Source organism: Aquarana catesbeiana, linkage group LG07, assembly GCF_042186555.1.
Source record: "Aquarana catesbeiana isolate 2022-GZ linkage group LG07, ASM4218655v1, whole genome shotgun sequence".
NCBI classification, from domain to species: Eukaryota; Metazoa; Chordata; class Amphibia; order Anura; family Ranidae; genus Aquarana; species Aquarana catesbeiana.
Window position 1 is genome coordinate 187,204,401 of NC_133330.1, and position 18,569 is coordinate 187,222,969.

At 49.4% G+C, this 18,569-nt stretch overlaps 1 protein-coding gene across 4 annotated transcripts in view; it reads left to right on the forward strand.

The window, feature by feature from the left end:
• LOC141103381 (coagulation factor XIII B chain-like) overlaps positions 1 to 18,569 on the forward strand; it is a gene marked incomplete in the record, with an annotated part of 968,440 nt that overhangs the window by 235,519 nt on the left and 714,352 nt on the right. For 3 of the 4 annotated variants that reach the window (XM_073592895.1, XM_073592894.1, XM_073592893.1), the window contains 1 exon segment: positions 410 to 604. In XM_073592895.1, coding sequence (XP_073448996.1) covers positions 410 to 604 — 195 coding nt within the window. 4 annotated transcript variants of the gene reach the window in all.

Consider the following 18,569-nt stretch of genomic DNA (forward strand, 5'->3'; position numbering starts at 1 on the left):
AGCTCAGAGAACTGGGCTGGGGGGGGGGGGGGGGGGGCGGGGCGACGCGACTGCAGAACACTAGTCTTCCCATGCGTGTCAGCAGAAGCCTGATTATTGGAGCACAGCAGTCTAAGTTCTCAGAATAGCATAGCATAGAACACCGACCACGCTGTGATCTCATGCTTAGTATGGTCAGTTTTTAATAGGAAAGCAAAGAGACTGTCAGGAACACCTGGAATATCACACAAAGGAAGCAATACAAAGAACATGATCATTTTTCATACAAGTACATGGTACAGCAGACACATATCAGGAATTTGAAATTTTGGGTTTAAAAACAGCTTGCATAAATGTTTACATAATAGGACAATTATTTTGGTTTATTGTATTCTTCTAAAACTAAATGTAGGTTATTTCTTTTCTACAGGCAAAAAATGTTCTCGCCCTAATCCTCAAAATGCATATATCGATGATTTGTCAAGTTACCATTTTCCAATGACTCCGGGTTATTATAGTTGGTTTTATTATAACTGTCATTCTGGGTTTCTATCCGACAAGAAATATCACTATGGAAAAACATCTTGTACAAAAACTGGATGGAATCCTGAGCCAAAGTGTTATAGTAAGTAAACTCTAATACTAATGCAGACATTGTATGTTTTTCATCAGTGCAGTCAGACATTATATTAACAGGCTTCACCTTTTGAAAATGTTTGTAGTGGTGATGTAGTTAGGTGCCCCATTAAGGTTGTGTTACTGGGAGAAATAATGTTATGGGCCATGCTGAAATCATTTTGAGGATCTCAGAGCAGTCGTCGATGTCATCCCTGTGTATGGAAATCTCTCTGGCGATGGTTTTGTAACTCTGTCTAAAGAAACCATACTCCTGCATGACCAACAGAATGATGGCAGTGAGCAGTGGCGGCAGGTGCTGGAAATTCTTTTTTTTTTTTTTTTTTTTTTTTTTTTTTTTATGGGGGGGAGGGGGGGCGACAAACTAACCTGCCCCCCCCACTCGCAGTGCCACCCCAATGCTCACACTAAATAATTCTGATTTCCTGTCAGAATTGCATGTGCTCCTTACCGGGACTTTTATGAGTATTATACTTGCTTTTTAAGTTTTATTATGTCTGAATAAACAATACTGCACTACAGGTGGTCTGGTGCTTTTTTGATCCCCTCCCTGCATTCTGTTATCTAGTACTGCCTGTGGACTCCCTGCAGCTGATATTCTTGTCTTACTATGCCTTGTTCTTCACGGCATATCTCATAGCTGCCAACTGTCCCGGATTTCCTGGGACATTCCCGGGACTTGGACTTCATTCCCGGATTTGTGGTGTCCCGGGAAATGTCCTGAAAAATCCGGTTCCCGTCTTTGAAACCGCCGCCGCTAGAGGTCGGCGGAGACATTGTCTCCGCCGGCCGCCATTTTGTGGAAGTTCAGGAAGACGGCTGGGGGGGGCTAGACGAAGCTTCTGCGTCGCTGCCCACCCCCTGCCCCGCCCCGCTCCGCCTTGCCCCGCTCCGCCTCGGCCCGCCTACCCCCCGCCCCGCTGCCAGTCTGATATGGAAAGGGGCGGGGGTTCTAGGTGGGGGGGAGCGCGCGCACCACTGTGGGACACCTGATGTGAGTGGGGGGGGCACTGGGGACACCTGATGTGAGTGGGGGGGGGGCACTGGGGACACCTGATGTGAGTGGGGGGGGCACTGGGGACACCTGATGTGAGTGGGGGGGGGCACTGGGGACACCTGATGTGAGTGGGGGGGCGCACTGGGGACACCTGATGTGAGTGGGGGGGGCACTGGGGACACCTGATGTGAGTGGGGGGGGCACTGGGGACTCCTGATGTTAGTGGGGGGGCACTGGGGACACCTGATGTGAGGGGGGGCACTGAGGACACCTGATGTGAGGGGGGGGCACTGGGGACACCTGATGTGAGTGGGGGGGCACTGGGGACACCTGATGTGAGTGGGGGGGCACTGGGGACACCTGATGTGAGTGGGGGGGCACTGGGGACTCCTGATGTGAGTGGGGGGGGCACTGGGGACACCCGATGTGAGGGGGGGCACTGGGGACACCTGATGTGAGTGGGGGGGGGCACTGGGGACTCCCGATGTGAGTGGGGGGGGGCACTGGGGACACCTGATGTGAGTGGGAGGGGCACTGGGGACTCCTGATGTGAGTGGGGGGGGCACTGGGGACACCTGATGTGAGGGGGGGGCACTGGGGACACCTGATGTGAGGGGGGGCACTGGGGACACCTGATGTGAGGGGGGGCTCCGCCGGGGACTCCTGATGTGAGGGGGGGCTCCGCCGGGGACTCCTGATGTGAGGGGGGGCTCCGCCGGGGACTCCTGATGTGAGGGGGGGCTCCGCCGGGGACTCCTGGTGTGAGGGGGGGGCTCCGCCGGGGACACCTGGTGTGAGGGGGGCTCCGCCGGGGACACCTGGTGTGAGGGGGGGCTCCGCCGGGGACACCTGGTGTGAGGGGGGGCTCCGCCGGGGACTCCTGGTGTGAGGGGAGGCTCCGCCGGGGACTCCTGGTGTGAGGGGAGGCTCCGCTGGGGACATCTGATGCAAGGACGGACTCTGCTCGGACATCTGAAGCAAGGACGGACGGCTGGTGGCAGGTGACGTGGCTGGTGACACGCTCAGGGATCCCACTGATTCTGCTTTATGGTGGGTTGAATGATTTCATTTTATATTACAATATAATAATAGAAATAATGCGCTTCAATCATCCTGACACCATAACAACCATGGTGCCGGGATGATTGAAGTGCTAACACCAGGTGTTTGGAGTATCTTTGTCTGCTGATTGTTAAACTTTCTAGAATACACATATTTCTATTGTGTAGGATCTGGGGCTGCTGTCCCGTCATTTCCCTCTCTCTCCCCCTCTCTCCCCCTCTCTCCCCCTCTCCATCCCTCATTCATTTCAGACTCTAACCACACCCTCTAGAGCCACGCCCATTTAAGCCACGCCCACAATTTCGCGTAAACCACGCCCATTTTCCGCTGCGGCGCGGCCACGCCTGCTGACGAATGCCCCGCCCCCTAATTATTGGACAGCTCCGCCTACAGCCACAAAAGTGTCACACATTTTTTTTTTACAATGTTGGCAACTATGCATATCTATGTACAGCTGGCCATCTTAGCAAGAAAGGCCTTCTTTACTTATCTCAGAGCTGCCTCCCTGGCTTTATATATAGGATGTAGACTGCTATTTTAAGGAGGGATTCAAGACAAAGAGTAGTCTCGGGAGGGGCACTGCCAGAAAATGTTTTTTTGGGGTAAATTTATCGGGGAAATGGCTGGTGTTAGAGCTTCAATCATCATGGCACCATGGTTTTTATGGTGTCAGGATGATTGAAGCACATTATTACTATAATTACATTGTTATAAAAAAGGAAATGGTTGAACTCACCATAATGCAGAATCAGTGGAAGCCTCGAGCATGTCACTTGCCACTGTCACCTGCCACACGTTGCGGATTGTCACTTACCACGTCGCCTGTCACCAGATGCAGATTGTCACTTGCCACGTCACCTGTCACCAGATGCAGATTGTCACTTGCCACGTCCCTTGCCACACGTTGCAGATTGTCACTTGCCACACTGATCACTTTATTAGTGTCACTGGTCCCCAAAATGTCAAGTGTCAGGTGTCCGATCTGTCCGCTGCAATGTTGTAGTACCGCTAAAAATCACTGATCGCCGCCATTACTAGTAAAAAATAATTAAATATAAATGCCATAATTCTATCCTATAGTTTGTAGACGCTATAAATTTTGTGCAAACCAATCAATATACGCCTATTGGGATTTTTTTTTACCAAAAATATGTAGAAGAATACGTATCGGCCTAAACTGTGGAAGAAATTTTTTATAGCAAAATGCAAAAAATATATAATTTTTTTTTTTTTTTTTCAAAATTGTCGCTCTTTTTTGATGATGGTGATCAAATACCATCAAAAGAAAGCTCTATTTGTGGGAAAAAAAGGACGTCAATTTTATTTGGGTACAACGTCGCAGGACCGCGCAATTGTCAGCCAGTCAAAGTAACGCAGCGCAGTATCACAAAAAATGGCCTGGTCATAAGGAGGGGTAAAACTTTTCGGAGCTGAAGGGGTTAAGATCAAGACTAAAAGGCCATTTTTTGTTTCATACATAATGGCACACATGTATTTTGTGATTTGACACATGACATTTGTTCATTCTTTTACTCACGTTTAGTCAATTGGTGCTCTGGTGAGGGTAGGGGTTCTCATGCAGGAGCAATGGAGAGAATGGAGATAGATCGGATGAATCCAGTAATCTTCTCAATAAGTCTTCTTCCTGTATTCAATTCACTCCGCTCTGCAGACTGCCCAAGGTGGAGAAGATGGAGGAGGTGGGTGGAGTCAACACTAACTCGGGGGCGGCGGAGGCCTGTAGTGTGGACAACATGGAGGGAGGAGGATGCCAGTGGGTGGGGCCAACACAGTCAGGGGTGGAGAAAGGAGAATGCTGGCGCTCTGCCGCCACTGACTGTGAACGCTGGCTGGACATGTTAGTGCAGTAAGTTACTGTAGGTCAGTGCAGTGGTTGGAACGGAACTGTAAACGGTCACTTCGGCTCTGAGAGGCTCGAGTCCGACGTGACTCACTGTGACTGACGTCACTCGTTGCTAATGCCTGGGCCGCCTCGCATCTAGCAACGAGTGCAGGGAAGAGGCTCCGGCTCCTCCTGGTATCCTTGTCAGTCAGTGAGTGACCGTAGCCACATTAGACGCGAGTCTCTCTCTCTGCGCCGCTGATCGGCTGATGTGAGAGAGAGACTCGGGCAGCGGCAGCGCAGAACAAGGCAGCAAATGAGTGTGACAATGACATAGTGCTATTATTTTTGGGGGGGGGGGTCGCGCCCCTGGGTACTACTTGGGCACAAATAACTTTTCTTGGTCATACAGTACAGGACACAGAATTTTTGGGCTGGGTACAGACCAGGGTTTCCAAACGTCTGTAAATTCACAGTTTGTATAAACTGTCCACCTTTTGCTGCCTCCTGAGCCAATAAGAAGGCACTGTAAACCGTCCTCCTCCTCGGCCTGGCACATTTGACTTAGAGCAGGAGGTGTCGCGTGCAGTCAGCCAGAGGGACAGAAGAAGACACAGAACATTGGAGGATCGACATCAAGGACTTTTTTCACTGATTTTTATCTTTATTTTTCCATTAGTTTGACTTGTTTCATTTATGATTTAAATTTGTTCACCTCACGTTATTATTTGGCTTACACCACATGACACGGATATTGATTGTTAAAGAGGCAGTGCACTTTATTTATGCTTGTACTTTATGTACATTGTAGATTTTGCCAGTCTCCCGTCAACTTGATATATTGTCAACTTGTTCCTTTTGGTGTCTGCTCCTTGTACATCTGCCACTCATAACAGCTAAACGGAAACATCTACTAATATTTACATACTATACAAATATGAACAATAGCCATGTGGGGAATTCCTAGCATGGAACATAGTGCATCATTCAGAGCGATCTTAGGTAAAGGTCTGCTAACATTGTACCCCTCAATCAGACTCTCTCTGTCTCTCTCTGACCCTCCTTTCACTCACTCTCTGGAGCATCCTCAAAATCCCCCACCATCCAATCATGTTCTGATTACTGCTCTCTATATGCTGTGTATTATTTAGGCCTCATGCACACTGGACGTTTATAAGAATGTTCTAAAATTGCCAGTAGCTTTGCAGTGAGTTTTTCAAAGTTTTTGCAATAGCGTTTTTCAGTGTTAGCGTTTTTTTAACGTTTTTTTTTTCCTTCCCCAATGGATCAAAAATGTTAAGCCGCGTTTTTGAGCGTTAATCTGTGTTTTTTGACATTCGAGCGTTTTTACAGCTGAAAACTGCTAAAAAACTCCTCTCAGAACTCATTAGTTTTGGGGTGTTTTTACAGCCAAAAAATGCCCCAGCCAAAAACATAACAGCCTATGTGTGCATGGACACATAGAATAACATGCTGGATAGTTTGACTGTAGAAAAAAACATCTGAAGCCAAAAACAGCAGCTGTAAAAACACCCAAAAAGGTCCAGTGTGCATGAGGCCTCACTCTTGATTCCTTTAGCCCTGGTTCACACTTGTGACATGAAAGTAGCACCACTTCCAGTGGGACTTTGCTTTACCTCTATCCTGTGGCTTCAAAACAATATCAATGCGACTTTACTGATCAGAAGAATTCATATGCGACGTTGATGGATGTATTCTTTTTAACCCTCACCTCTCCTCCCTGGTTATCCTCGCTGCCTAAAAAGCTTCCTCCCAAGGACATTCCTTTCACACCTGAGCATAGCGGAAATTAGTGTTCCTACTCGTGTTTTTTACGTAAACATGCATCGCAATTAGGGCAGCCGATTCACGTGAATGGGCTGCCCTACATGCGATAAACGCCCCAAAGTAGCTCTAGAACATTTTCAGTTGTGGAACGTCGCATGTATTTTCAGTGTGCATTGTTGGGGACTTGAACCGGACTGCTGGATACCTCTCACAGGAATTCCAGAAGTACAAATTGACTCGCACACAAGATGAAATCAAAATGTACTCATTTAATATGGCCAATCGGCCATTGTTTTAAAAGGAATAAAAGAGGATGGGTTACAATACATTCAGGACTTGATTACAGAAAAATAGTATAACAATTCTAATAGGTGTTTTTCTCCATATAATGTGCAATTTCATCATATTTTCTGTGAGAGGCATATATCAAAATGTCAAGGGAGTCCCGGAGTAAGGAGAAGAAAGGGATGGACGGAGGGGCGGCATGACAATGTGGACAGCCTCATTCATGCATTAGTATAGGAAGAGTTGTCCCCTTTAAGGAAAGGGGGGTGGTCAGAGCAGGGAGGTGCGCGTGGTTAGGAAGAGCAGGAGAGGGTGAAGTGATGTCAGTCTGTGAGCGGTGGAGAGAGAGATTCACACGCTCTCCATATCAAAGACAGCAATGGCGGCAATAAACCAAGTGATAGCCCAGCTAAGAGCGGCTGCAGCTTCACAAGCAACAGGCTGGCTGCAGGCACAGGTGGCGGCCATAATCGTGGAACGGAGAGCGGCGCCAGACACGTGCTCGGTGGTCCAGGCCGCCTGAGTGCTTCACCCTGACACCTCTCCTGGTGGTCAGAGGCAACAGGGGCCAGTCAGGGACCTTCCACCCCCCATCACACAGCACCCCCAGGGATCCGGGAGTGGAGACAGCAGGAGGACACAGTGCAGAGGCAGGAGTTCAATGGTGGGGGAGCCCAGCACATCATATGGCTCCGCCACCCCTGCTCGTCGCAGATGCCAGGAGCATGCGGCCAGGGCTGCAGGAGAGGTACAGAGCAGCCAGTCGGCCCAGCGAGGGAGAGCCGTGCCTCAGGATGCTGGCCAGGCTGCCGGGGGCGGCTAGCAGTCCCGCAATGACCAGAGGGAGGACCATGCAGAGCACCGTGACAGTTGTGGGCGATGGCGGAGGACGAGCAACAGATGCCCGGGCCAGGGGGCGGATCAGAAGTCCAGCGATGCGAGCGGGTCTGGCATGTCAGGACGGAGAGAAGGAAGGGAACAGCAACGCAGACCCTCGGCAACCAGAGCAGGACCATCTGGGGTGCAGTCAGTGGTCGTTCGGCCGGATGAGTGCAGCGCCAGATTGGAAGGCGAACTGTCCGGGTTGGAAGGGGATGAGGACCAGGGACATCCGTCAGCGGGGGATTCCGGAGTGGCGGCTGGTGGGCCCAGCCTGGGGCAGCCCGGTGAGTGTATTTCTTCATCTGTCTCTTCTTTACTAAAAGATTTGTTGGGTCAGGGTAGTAAGCAGGGGTCCCCGGTAGTGGAAGGGGGGCGAGAGGTGACAGGCCCCTCGCGGAACTGACAGGGCAGGCATTCAGGATCTACTGACGGGCTTGTGTGACTTAGTGCAGCGCTTTGAGCCAGGCACAGGGTCCAGTTCGTCGCCGGCGCAGGTGTGGGCCCCGCCACAAGGTAAGGATCGGGCTGCAATGGTCACACTACTGTCAACAGTCACGGCCAGGGTTGTAGGAGATTCACTTGTTATGGCGGTGGGTGGAGTTAGAGGTAGTCTTTTCTCCTGAAGTACCGGTCAATGTTCTGGCTCCGGACAGCCAGGGAAAGGCAGGAGAGAAAAAAAACAGATTCAGTTAGGTTGGCGGACTCCGCAAAAAGCAAGGTTTGTCTGTTTTGAGGGCCCCCCAGGGTGCCCATCTTAAAACTGACATAGAAGAAAAAATTTGGAAAGGGGAGTATGTGGAGATCTTCACATTATTGCCGCTGGAGAAATTCAATCTGCATAGCTTGAAGCCTGAGGAAAGCAAGAAGGAGGACGAGGAAAAACGCAGATATCGGTTAATTCCTCATACTTTTTCAAACTGGTGGCAAGCGTTCGCCATCTTGGCAAGTGTAGTGGGGGAGAAGACGCCCGAACATTGTTCGGCTTTGTTCGTCTATCTGGAGGCCATTAGTGGGGCACACCGGATGTACGGTGGTGTGGCTACGGTATGATGAACATTTTAGACAATGGATGGCCGTCCGACCGTCTTTACTCTGGGACCACAAGGATATTAGCCTGTGGATCAAGCTTATGACAATGGCGTGGGCTCCTAATCAGTTTTTTCAGGGGGGGTCGGAGGTACCACAGCCTCAGGACAACCGACCGACAAAAGATGGAGCTTCTGTTGGCAATTCAACAAGGGCATGTGCAAGTTTGGGGCAAACTGTCGCTTCAACCACACGTGTTCTGGCTGCTGGGGAGCCCATGCACTGTCAAAGTGCTTCAAAAGAGGGAGGGGGTGTGCCGGAGAGTCTGCAAGTAAGAGGAACAACGCTGGTGAGGGTGGAAAGAATGCTTCCTTTCCTCAGTAGGTACCCCAACCGGAAGGCAGCACAGTTATTAGAATCGGGTTTCGCTAGGGGTTTCAAAATACCATGCTCTTTGGCAACCGTCCCTCCCATAGAAAAGAACTTACATTTGGCCCTGCTGCATCAGTCAGTAGTCTTGGAAAAACTCGGGAAGGAGGTCAAGCTGAGGCGCAAGTCTGGCCCTTTTAGTACGATTCATCTTCCAGATCTGGTGGTCTCTCCATTGGGTGTAGTTCCCAAAAAAGAGTCAAACAAGTTCAGATTGATTCACCACCTTTCCTTTCCTAAGGGTGGGTCGGTCAATAATTCGATTGCTCATGATTGCGGTGACGTACACTTTTGATGCAGCGGTATCATGGGTTCGACGTTATGGGCAAGGGTCACTGATGGCGAAAGCGGATATCGATTCGGCTTTCCGGCTTTTACTGGTTCATGCAGTTTTCGCCTGCTAGGATGCACATGGAATGGGGCATACTACGCAAGTTGCAGTTGTGACAGTTACAATCTTTATTGGGAAAGTTAAATTTTGCTTGCCGAATAATTCCCATGGGTAGGGTTTTTTTGTCGCCGGCTGTCTGCAGCAAACGCTGGCGTCAAGGCGCCGACACATTTTGTGAGTCTCAACAGGGAACACAGAGAAGACTTGCGGGTGTGGCATGAATTCCTGGAGTTGTTCAATGGGCACACTCTATGGATGTCTGGACCCATCGGCAATTGTGATTTGGAGTTGTTCACAGATGCTGCAGGCTCAACAGGCTATGGGGCCGTTTTTCGGGGAAAATGGAACGCAGCACGGTGGCCTCCAGCGTGGAGGGAGGCTGGTTTCTTGAAGAACCTAGTCCGCCTGGAACTGGTTTCCGATTGTAGTAGCATTGGAAATATGGGTGGAATCCTTCCGCAACTTGAAAGTGCGTCTCAATTGTGACAACCTTGGGTTCGTCCAGGTGGTTAACCGCTTGTCGGCAACGTCCATTCCAGTGGTCAGGTTGCTGCGCCATTTGGTACTGCGCTGTTTGCAATTGAATGCCTTCATTTACACTGTACACTTACCGGGGGATGACAACACTGTGGCTGTTGTCTCATTTTCAGTGGGACAGGTTCCGGGAGTTGGCCCCAGACGAGGAGCAGCACGGGGTCACCTGTCCTGACTGGATGTGGGACATTGCCTTGAAAACGCAACACTGTGGGTTCAACACTCCGTGAGTACATCTACTTGGAATGCCTACTCGAAGGTATGGCAGGAATGGTTGGCATGCTTGCATAGGCTTGAGATTGCCCCCGATGGTCAAGAGGTGAACCACGCAGTCCTTTATTAACATGGGACTAGAGAAGGGTATCTCGGCAGCTGTCATTGATCGTAAATTGGCAGGTTTGTCCTTTCTTTTCATATTGCAAGGCCAACGGGATTATATGAAAGATTTCTGGGTGAAACAAGCAGTAAAGGGGTACAGGAGGGCGCATAAGAAGAGGGAAGGGCAACGCCCAGTGTCGTTTGACATGTTACAAGTTTTATTTTCGTGTTTAGGCAGGGTTTGCAGCTTAAAGTATGAATGTGCTCTTTTCCGTGCGGCCTTCGCATTGGCTTTCGTTGGGGCGTTACAGATAAGCGAGCTACTCAGCCCTTTAAAACAGGAAAAAGGGAGGCTGCTGGTACATGAGGTAGATTATTTGGGGGACTCGGTTAGACTGTGGGTACGACGGTCAAAAACAGATCAGACCGGTAAGGGCATGCAACTTGAAGTTTTCTGAATCCCAGAGTCACCCATTTGTCCGGTAAGAGCGGTGGAGTCTTTCCTGGGACGTGCGTCCTGAGTTCGAAGGCTCGTTTCTTATACATAGGGACGGGTCGTCCTTGTCGAGGTTCCAGTTCATTGCCGTATTTAGAAAATGTTTGACTGTGGCCGGCCACGACCCAAAAAGTTACGCTTCCCATTCTTTCCGCATAGGGGCGGCCACGGAGGCCTCTAGGGCGGGTCTTAGTTATGAAGCAGTCAAGCGGATCGGGCGGTGGGACTCGGACAGATTTAAGCTTTATATTCGCCCACATTTGATTCAGAATTAGGTCTAACGTGGGTTTTTTCGGGCTGTTATTATATTGCAGTTTTGTGGGGGGAACTTACTCTTTTGTGTTGTCATTTTCTTGTTTACAGATGGAGAGGTTGGTCTAGTGTGGATCGTAGGTCATTCCTATGTATACTGGGGGTCAGACGAGCTGATGTTCGGCCGAACGGTAGGCAGTGTGGCATCCCCAGACAGGAAGCTCAGGTCCGATGGATCGAGGTTCCGGGAATGCTGTGGAACAGGGTACTTAGAGGTAAACAGGTTCTCCCGTTTAGACAGGGCACCAGACGTTTTGGTGCTACATGGGGGGAATGACATGGGAGCCAGGTCTATGAGGGATCTCATATGGGAGGTAAAATTCGATTTTTTACGTTTACGTTCAGCTTTTCCCGGGATGATCATAGTTTGATCAGATATGGTGGGCAGGGTGTCCTGGCAATGGGCTTGGTCAGCAAAAAAGGTGGAGAGGGCCCGTGTAAAAGTCAACAAGGAAGTGGGCAGGTTCATAATCGGGAATGGAGGAGTGGCCATACGTCACAGGGAGCTGGAGGTGGATACTTGGAGGTATCCTAGGAGTGACGGGGTAGACCTTAATGACGTGTGAACCGACCTTTGGGCGCTGGGTTTGCAGGAAGGCATACAGCGAGCTTGAGGGTGTGGAGGTGCACGCAAGGGTAAAGTGTTACCCCTTTCGTGCTGTGGCAGTGTTGGGTCTTTGGAGGAGGAGAAAATGGCTGTTATATACATATAACATGTTTGGGACCCATCTGTGGTATGGGGTTCTCGGGTACCTTCCGGTTAACGAGGGGTTAACCAGGAAGGGTTAAAAGGTAGGACACTGCGAATGGTTGAGTACAGTCTCGGAGTCGGGGACTTGCGACTGGAGGCCTAAATTTTAAAAGAGTTGGTTGCATTGATCAGGTTGTGTGTCGTTGCCCTTGAAGACCCCAAAAAAGGATATATATAAAAAGTCGGTTAATGGTTATTTAAAAGCTATTTAAAAGTTATTTATTATATTTACGGTAATTGTTAATAAAAGGCCGTCAGACCATTTACTTCAAAAACCTTGTCACTTCACTTGTGGGTGATTTGAGAGGTTTTAGAGTATGTATGACAGCTTGGTAAGAGACACTGGGTTATGTCCTGCATATGTCATGGCAAAGTGTTCCAGAACAATACAATCATTACAGCCATTCTAATCTTATTAGTCAAAACATATCTAACAAGAAAACACATTCTAATTCAACCTCGGATAATAGGAATATTATAAATAACATGGAATTTTACAGAACAGACAGTAGAAATGAACCCTTCATGCATTTTGGCACATTTGTACCGGTAGTGCGTTTTTGTTGCGTGACAAAACACGCATCTGCTGACCGTGATTGGGGTGTCATTAACAATTAGGCTTAATTTACATCTGCGTGCAACCCACACCAAAAACATACTTTGCCACGCATTTAAGAAATGGATTGCAAACGCACATCGCGCTTACGTCGCCACACGCTACGTGTTTCTGAAATGTGCACAAAGTGTGCATTTTTTGTGCGGGTTGCCACGCATTTGGAAACGCACGGATGCCAACTTAATGCAAGCGTGACACCTGTTGCTGTGCTTTTTCGAAACACTCGGCAAAGTGTGCTTTTTCTTGTGGGTTTGAATATGTTCAAAAAGGTGCAGATGCAAACAAATGGTAACTGGGACACGCGTTTTTGAACCATATGGCAAAGCAAGCATTTTCAAAAAGCAGGGCAAAATGCATGTTTTCTGTGCGGGTTGCCGCATGTTTGGAAACACGGAGATGCAAACGCGGCTTAAATGGCAACTCAAGTGTGACATGCATTTTTGCGCCTTTTCAGAATGCACAGCAAAGTGCATATTTTCTGTGTGAGTTGCCGAGTGTTCTGAAATGCACAGATGTGCATGCAGCCTAAACAATGCAACCCCGATGCATGTTTTTTGAAAGACGCAGCAAAGCACATGTTTTCTGTGTGAGTTGTGCTTTCAGAAATACGCAGACGCGAATGCATGTGAGTGCTTGAGTTACCATTTAGGCAGCGTTTGCATCTACACGTTTCTGAAAGCAAAACTTGCACAATGTTGCTTTGCTGTGCGTTTTGAAAAGCAGAAAGCATGTGTTTTCCATGCAGGTTGCCTCACATTCGGAAATGTGTAGATGCTAATGTAGTCTAAATAGTAACGCAAGTGTGACGCACATTCCCACGCATTTTCAAAAGCACATGGCAAGCGTACATTTTCTTTTGGGTTGCCATGCGTTCAGAAATGTGCAGATGAGAACACAAGCATGATGCACATTGCTGCATGTTTTTGAAATGCATGGCACGATGCGCGCTGCCACATGTTTTCAAAACGTAAGGCAAATCATGCATTTTCTGTACAGGTTACCGCATGTTTACAAAAGCGCAGAGATGCAAATGCAATGTAAATGGCAACACAAGCGTGATGCACATTTCTGCGCATTTTTGAAATGCACAACAAAGGCCGTGTTGGTGTAAGTTGCTGCACATTCTGAAATGCACAGATGTGAACAAAGCCTAAATGGCAATGCGAAGTCCACATGTGTTTCCACATGTTTTTGAAATGCGAAACAAATCGCACAATTTCGCGGGCTTTGATTTTCAGAAAGCACACGTTTTATGTCGGTTGCCACATTTTTGAAAATGCACAAATGCTAACTTTGCCTAAATGGTAATATAAGTGTGGCACACATTGCCACGCATTTTCAAAACACATGGCAAAGCATGCATTTTCTTTCTAGTTGCCATTCGTTCAGAAATGCGCAGAGGAGAATGCAGCCTAAATGGCCGCATGTTTTTCAAATGCATTTTCTTGTGGGTTGCCGTGTGTTCCAAAATGCACAGATGCAACTAATGCTCATGCAAGCATGATGTGTATTTCCACATATTTTCAAAATGCACAGTAAAGCATGCGTTATCTTGCCATGCAGTCAGAAAAGCGCAGATGCAATTGAATGGTAATGCAAGAGGGATTTGCGGTTTTTGAAACTCACGGCAAAGTGCATGTTTTTAAAAAGCAGGCAAAGCATGCATTTTCTGCGCGGGTTGCTGCACATTTGTAAATGCGCAGATGCAAATATAGCCTAAATGGCAACTCAAGTGAAATCCGCATTTTTATGTGTCTTTTCTAAATGCACAGCAAAGCGTGCGTTTTCTGTGCCAGTTACCGCTCACTGTGAAACTCGCAGATGCGGACGTAGCCTAAATAGCAACTTAAGTACAACGCGCATTTCCATGAGTCCACAGCAAAGCTTACATTTTCTGTATGAGTTGCCGGGCATTCTGAAACACGCAGATGGGAATGCAGCCTAAATGGCAAGGCAAGCGTGGCACATGTTTTTCCACATTTTCGAAACTCACAGCAAAGCGCTCGTTTTGTGTGCGAGTTGCGCTTTCAGAAACTTTCAGATGCAGACGCGCTCTTCTCCGTCGTTGTCTTACCTGTTCTCTTCTTCCGATGTTGACACAACGCTCTCTCCCACTGTAATGCCGTGTGGGAGGTGCGCAACGACTTATATAGGCATGGGACGTGGTGACCGGGTGATGTCAACCGGTGACCCCGCCCCTTATGACGGCACAGTCCCAGCATGCCTCGGGACTGTGCTGTCTTAAGGGGCGGGGTCACCGGGTGACATCACCTGGTGACCACACTACATGCCTATATAAGTCGTTGCGCACCTCGCACACGGCATTACAGTGGGAGAGAGCGTTGTGTCAACATTGGAAGAAGAGAACGGGGGAGAAGACTACGCAGAAGACTGGGCCGCCGCTAGCAAGAGAGCAGCAAAAGAGCAGAAGATAGCAGAGGAGCCCGGCCGGGGAGCGGGAGAAGAGGCCGGAGAGAGCGGAGAAGTCGGAAGAAGACCCCCGAAGCTGCCTAATTACTTTAAAAACCTGTCTAGTGTGTTATTTTATTGACTTTTTTTCCCCAGGTGAAAGGGTAGGGGTACGATGTACCCTATACTGATTCACATAGGGTGGGGGGCCAGGATCTGGGGGCCCCCTTATTAAAGGGGGCTCCCGGATTCTGATAAGCCCCCCATATGCAGACCCCGACAACCAAGGCCAGGGTTGTTGGGAAGAGGCCCTTGTCCTCAACATGGGGACAAGGTGCTTTGGGGTGGGGGGGGCCGCAGGGCGCCCCCCTTCCGAAAAAGCACCCATCCCCCCATGTTGAGGGCATGCGGCCTGGTACGTTCAGGAGGGGGGGATGCTCGCTCGTCCCCACCCCCTTTCCTGACCGGCCGGGCTGCGTGCTCGGATAAGGGCCTGGTATGGATTTTGGGGGGGACCCCCACGCTGTTTTTTTCGGCGTAGGGGGTTCCCCTTAAAATCCATACCAGACCTGAGGGACACTGTCGCCTCCTTCTTGCGCTCACTGCAATAGGAAAATGTTTTTCCTATTGCAGCGAGCGCAAGATGAATAGTACCCTGTCGCCAAAAACCAGCGTGATAGGATTGCGTTGGAAACATTCTCGCGGGCAGGTGCTGTAGCTGCCCTTGCGTCGTATTTGGTCCGTCGGACCAGCATATAGACGAACGGGCTTCCCGATAGGAACTGGGTCCGGCGGAAAGATTTGAAACATGTTTCAAATCTAAAGTCCGTCAGATTTTCGACCGAAAAGGTGCGTCGGAAGTCCGATGAAGCCCACGCACGGTCGGATTGTCATCCGGATTCGGTCCGTCGGACTAGTCCGGTCGAAAAGTCCGCTCATGTGTACAGGGCATAACTATCACCATTTTAGTGGGAATCTGTATGCTGCCATGAAGATGCACCAGGAAAAGAAAATTACGGAAAGGTGAGTATACAATTTTCTGTTTCCCTGGTGCATCATGGCAGCATACAATGGGAACTGATTTTGTAATCGTCAGTAGCGTAAATGCACCATGAATTTTCCAAATTTTACTGTCGTGAGCCAGGTTCACCTAGTTATGGCGTAATAAATGTGTCCTGGGAGGACCATATGGCTGACTTGCAAATAGCCTTAGGAGACACTCAGCACTGAGCTGTCCACAGAGCTAGCACTGCCCGAATTGAATGTGCTCTTAAGACCTCTGAAACAAAAAAACCCCCAAAAAACAAAAAACAAAAAAAAAAAAGACCTCTGAAACAGGAATGCCTTTTGAAGAGTAAGCCTTAACAATCTAGGAGGTGACTGTATGTGTTGATGCTGACTGACGCTGTCTTAAGCCACACTGGAACCAAGTATAGATTTCAGCTTTCAAAGGTACTTGCCAAGCAGGTCACCTGAGTTAGATCAACATACAGGGGATGTGGTTCTCTCACTCAACCAAGAAAAATGGTAAATTGACTTCCTGGTTAAATTGGAAGGAAAAAGACACCCCATGGATAAGCAGTCTGGAGTTTTAGGACTATTCTGTCAGGATAGAACATTAAGTGAGGCTCCTTGAGTACAAAGCCTGCAGTTCTGACACCCTTTTTCACAGAGGTTGTAGCAACCAGAAATACGGTCTTCAGGGTTAGATTGCAGAGTGTAGCCAATTCTGTAGGATAGAAATGAGGCCTTGATAGAGGACTCCTTAAAGCATTGTAAGTGCAGACAAGGCTGAACTTTGAAATTTAACCACTTCCCGCCCGGCCTATAGCATATTGGCGGCTGGGCGGTGGTTGTGTTATTCTGACTGGGCGTCATATGACGTCCAGCAGGATAACCCCCTAGCGTGCACCCGCAGGGGCTCGCAGCGCGCCAATTGGGGACGGCGTGTGTCCCTCGGACACAGCACTTCCCCGATCATGGTAAACAGCCAGTGAATTTGGCTGTTTACCACGTGATTGGCTGTGTCAAAGTCACAGCCAATCACATGTAGCAATAAATCTCGGTGGAGCTGCTGGTTTAAGCGGGCTTGTTACCTTCACTCTCGATACCTCCGTTGAGTTTACCTCCGGACGATATAAGCACCAAACGCTTGAGTAGGTTTTCCGATGCTTTAATAAATGAACAAGGGAAGTAGCAGGAAAGAGGTAGAAGGAAAGTTGCAGGGAAGCTCAAATTCCTTTCCTTAGTATTCTTTAGAACATTTCTCTGGGATTGATCACTTGTGGTTGAAAGCGCTCCCCTTGTGGGATTTAATCTTTGCCCACCTGCAAAGACCTCTCTCACTTGTCTAGCAGCCAGCACGTAGCACGAACTAAAGTCTCTGCCACAGACTTGTTTGAAGCAAAACCCGTACGATCCTCTGCCACAGGATGTATTGGTTTGTGGTGAACGTCAGATTCAGTACTTGAACCTTTAAGCCAACCCGGCAGTACTATACTGTAAGATTACTTCGGAATGCGTCCTCCAACCGAGTCACCAGGCCCCTCTCCAGACCAGCACTCTGCATGATCCTTCCATGACGGGTCTTCCCCTGGGATCTTCTTGTCCAGCTTCTTCACTTAGGATAGACCGCTCAGGACCATTCCTCTGCTGCTGTGGTAGGCCCTGGGCCCACCCACAGGCCGCAGCGACGTGGGCTGCCAGAAGGGCCAGCAGGTGGCTGAAAACGAACCCTAAAACATGGCGTCTGTCCCATAAATGCAAAATTGGAAATGTATCCTAACACAGAGTGGTACTGTGGATACATGAAAGGTATGCTCTGTCCCATAAATACCCTCTCCCAGAATGCAACTCGGAGGACCACCTCCACCGAGCTATCTCCGGGACAGAGGAGCACTCATCCGCTTCAACACGTTGCCTTTCCAACACCAACCGATGGTGACGACACCCATCGGCACAATATGGAACTACGCGCAACGTCAGCCAAGCTGGAACAGAGGCAAATCTAACTTCCTCTAATAAGCGACCCACTAAATTTACCTATCAGCGGTAGATAAAAATCTACCAGCACTACACACATGTCATAACGAACCTGGCGGTGCGCTCCGTGTGTGCCACCAGAGGAGTGCAGGGCAGGGATCGAGGAAGGTGGGTGTCCCTTGGACACAGCGCTTCCCCCCGATCAGGGTAAACAGCCAAAGAAATTGGCTGTTCACCACATGACCAGCTGTGTCCAATCACAGCCGGTCACAAATGTAAACACGGAGGAGCAGTTACAGCAGTGAGATCAGTGTATTGTCTGTACTATACTACTGTGCACAACACGACCCCCCCCAATAAAGAGCACCTGTCACACAGCTCAGCCCATCTGTCAATCAGCCCATCCAGTCAATCAGCCAATCAACCCATCTGTCAATTATCTGTCACAGGCCCACCGCCATCAGTACCGCCATTGGTACTGCCACACAGGCTACCAGTACCGCCGCCAGTTCAGTCATCAGGCCCGCCATTGGTACCGCCATCAGGCCCACTGCCATCAGTACCGCCATTGGTACCGCCACACAGGCTACCAGTACCGCCATCTGTTCCACTGCCAGTTCTGCCATCAAGCCCGCCATCGGTACCACCATCAGGCCCGCCATCACTACCGCCATCAGGCCCACCATCTATACCACCACACCGGCCTGCTACCAGTATCGCCACCCGTACCACCACCTGTACCACCACCCGTACTGCCACCTGTACCGCCATCGGTACCACCACCCGTGCCGCCATCGATACTGCCATCGGTACTGCCACACAGGCCCACCACT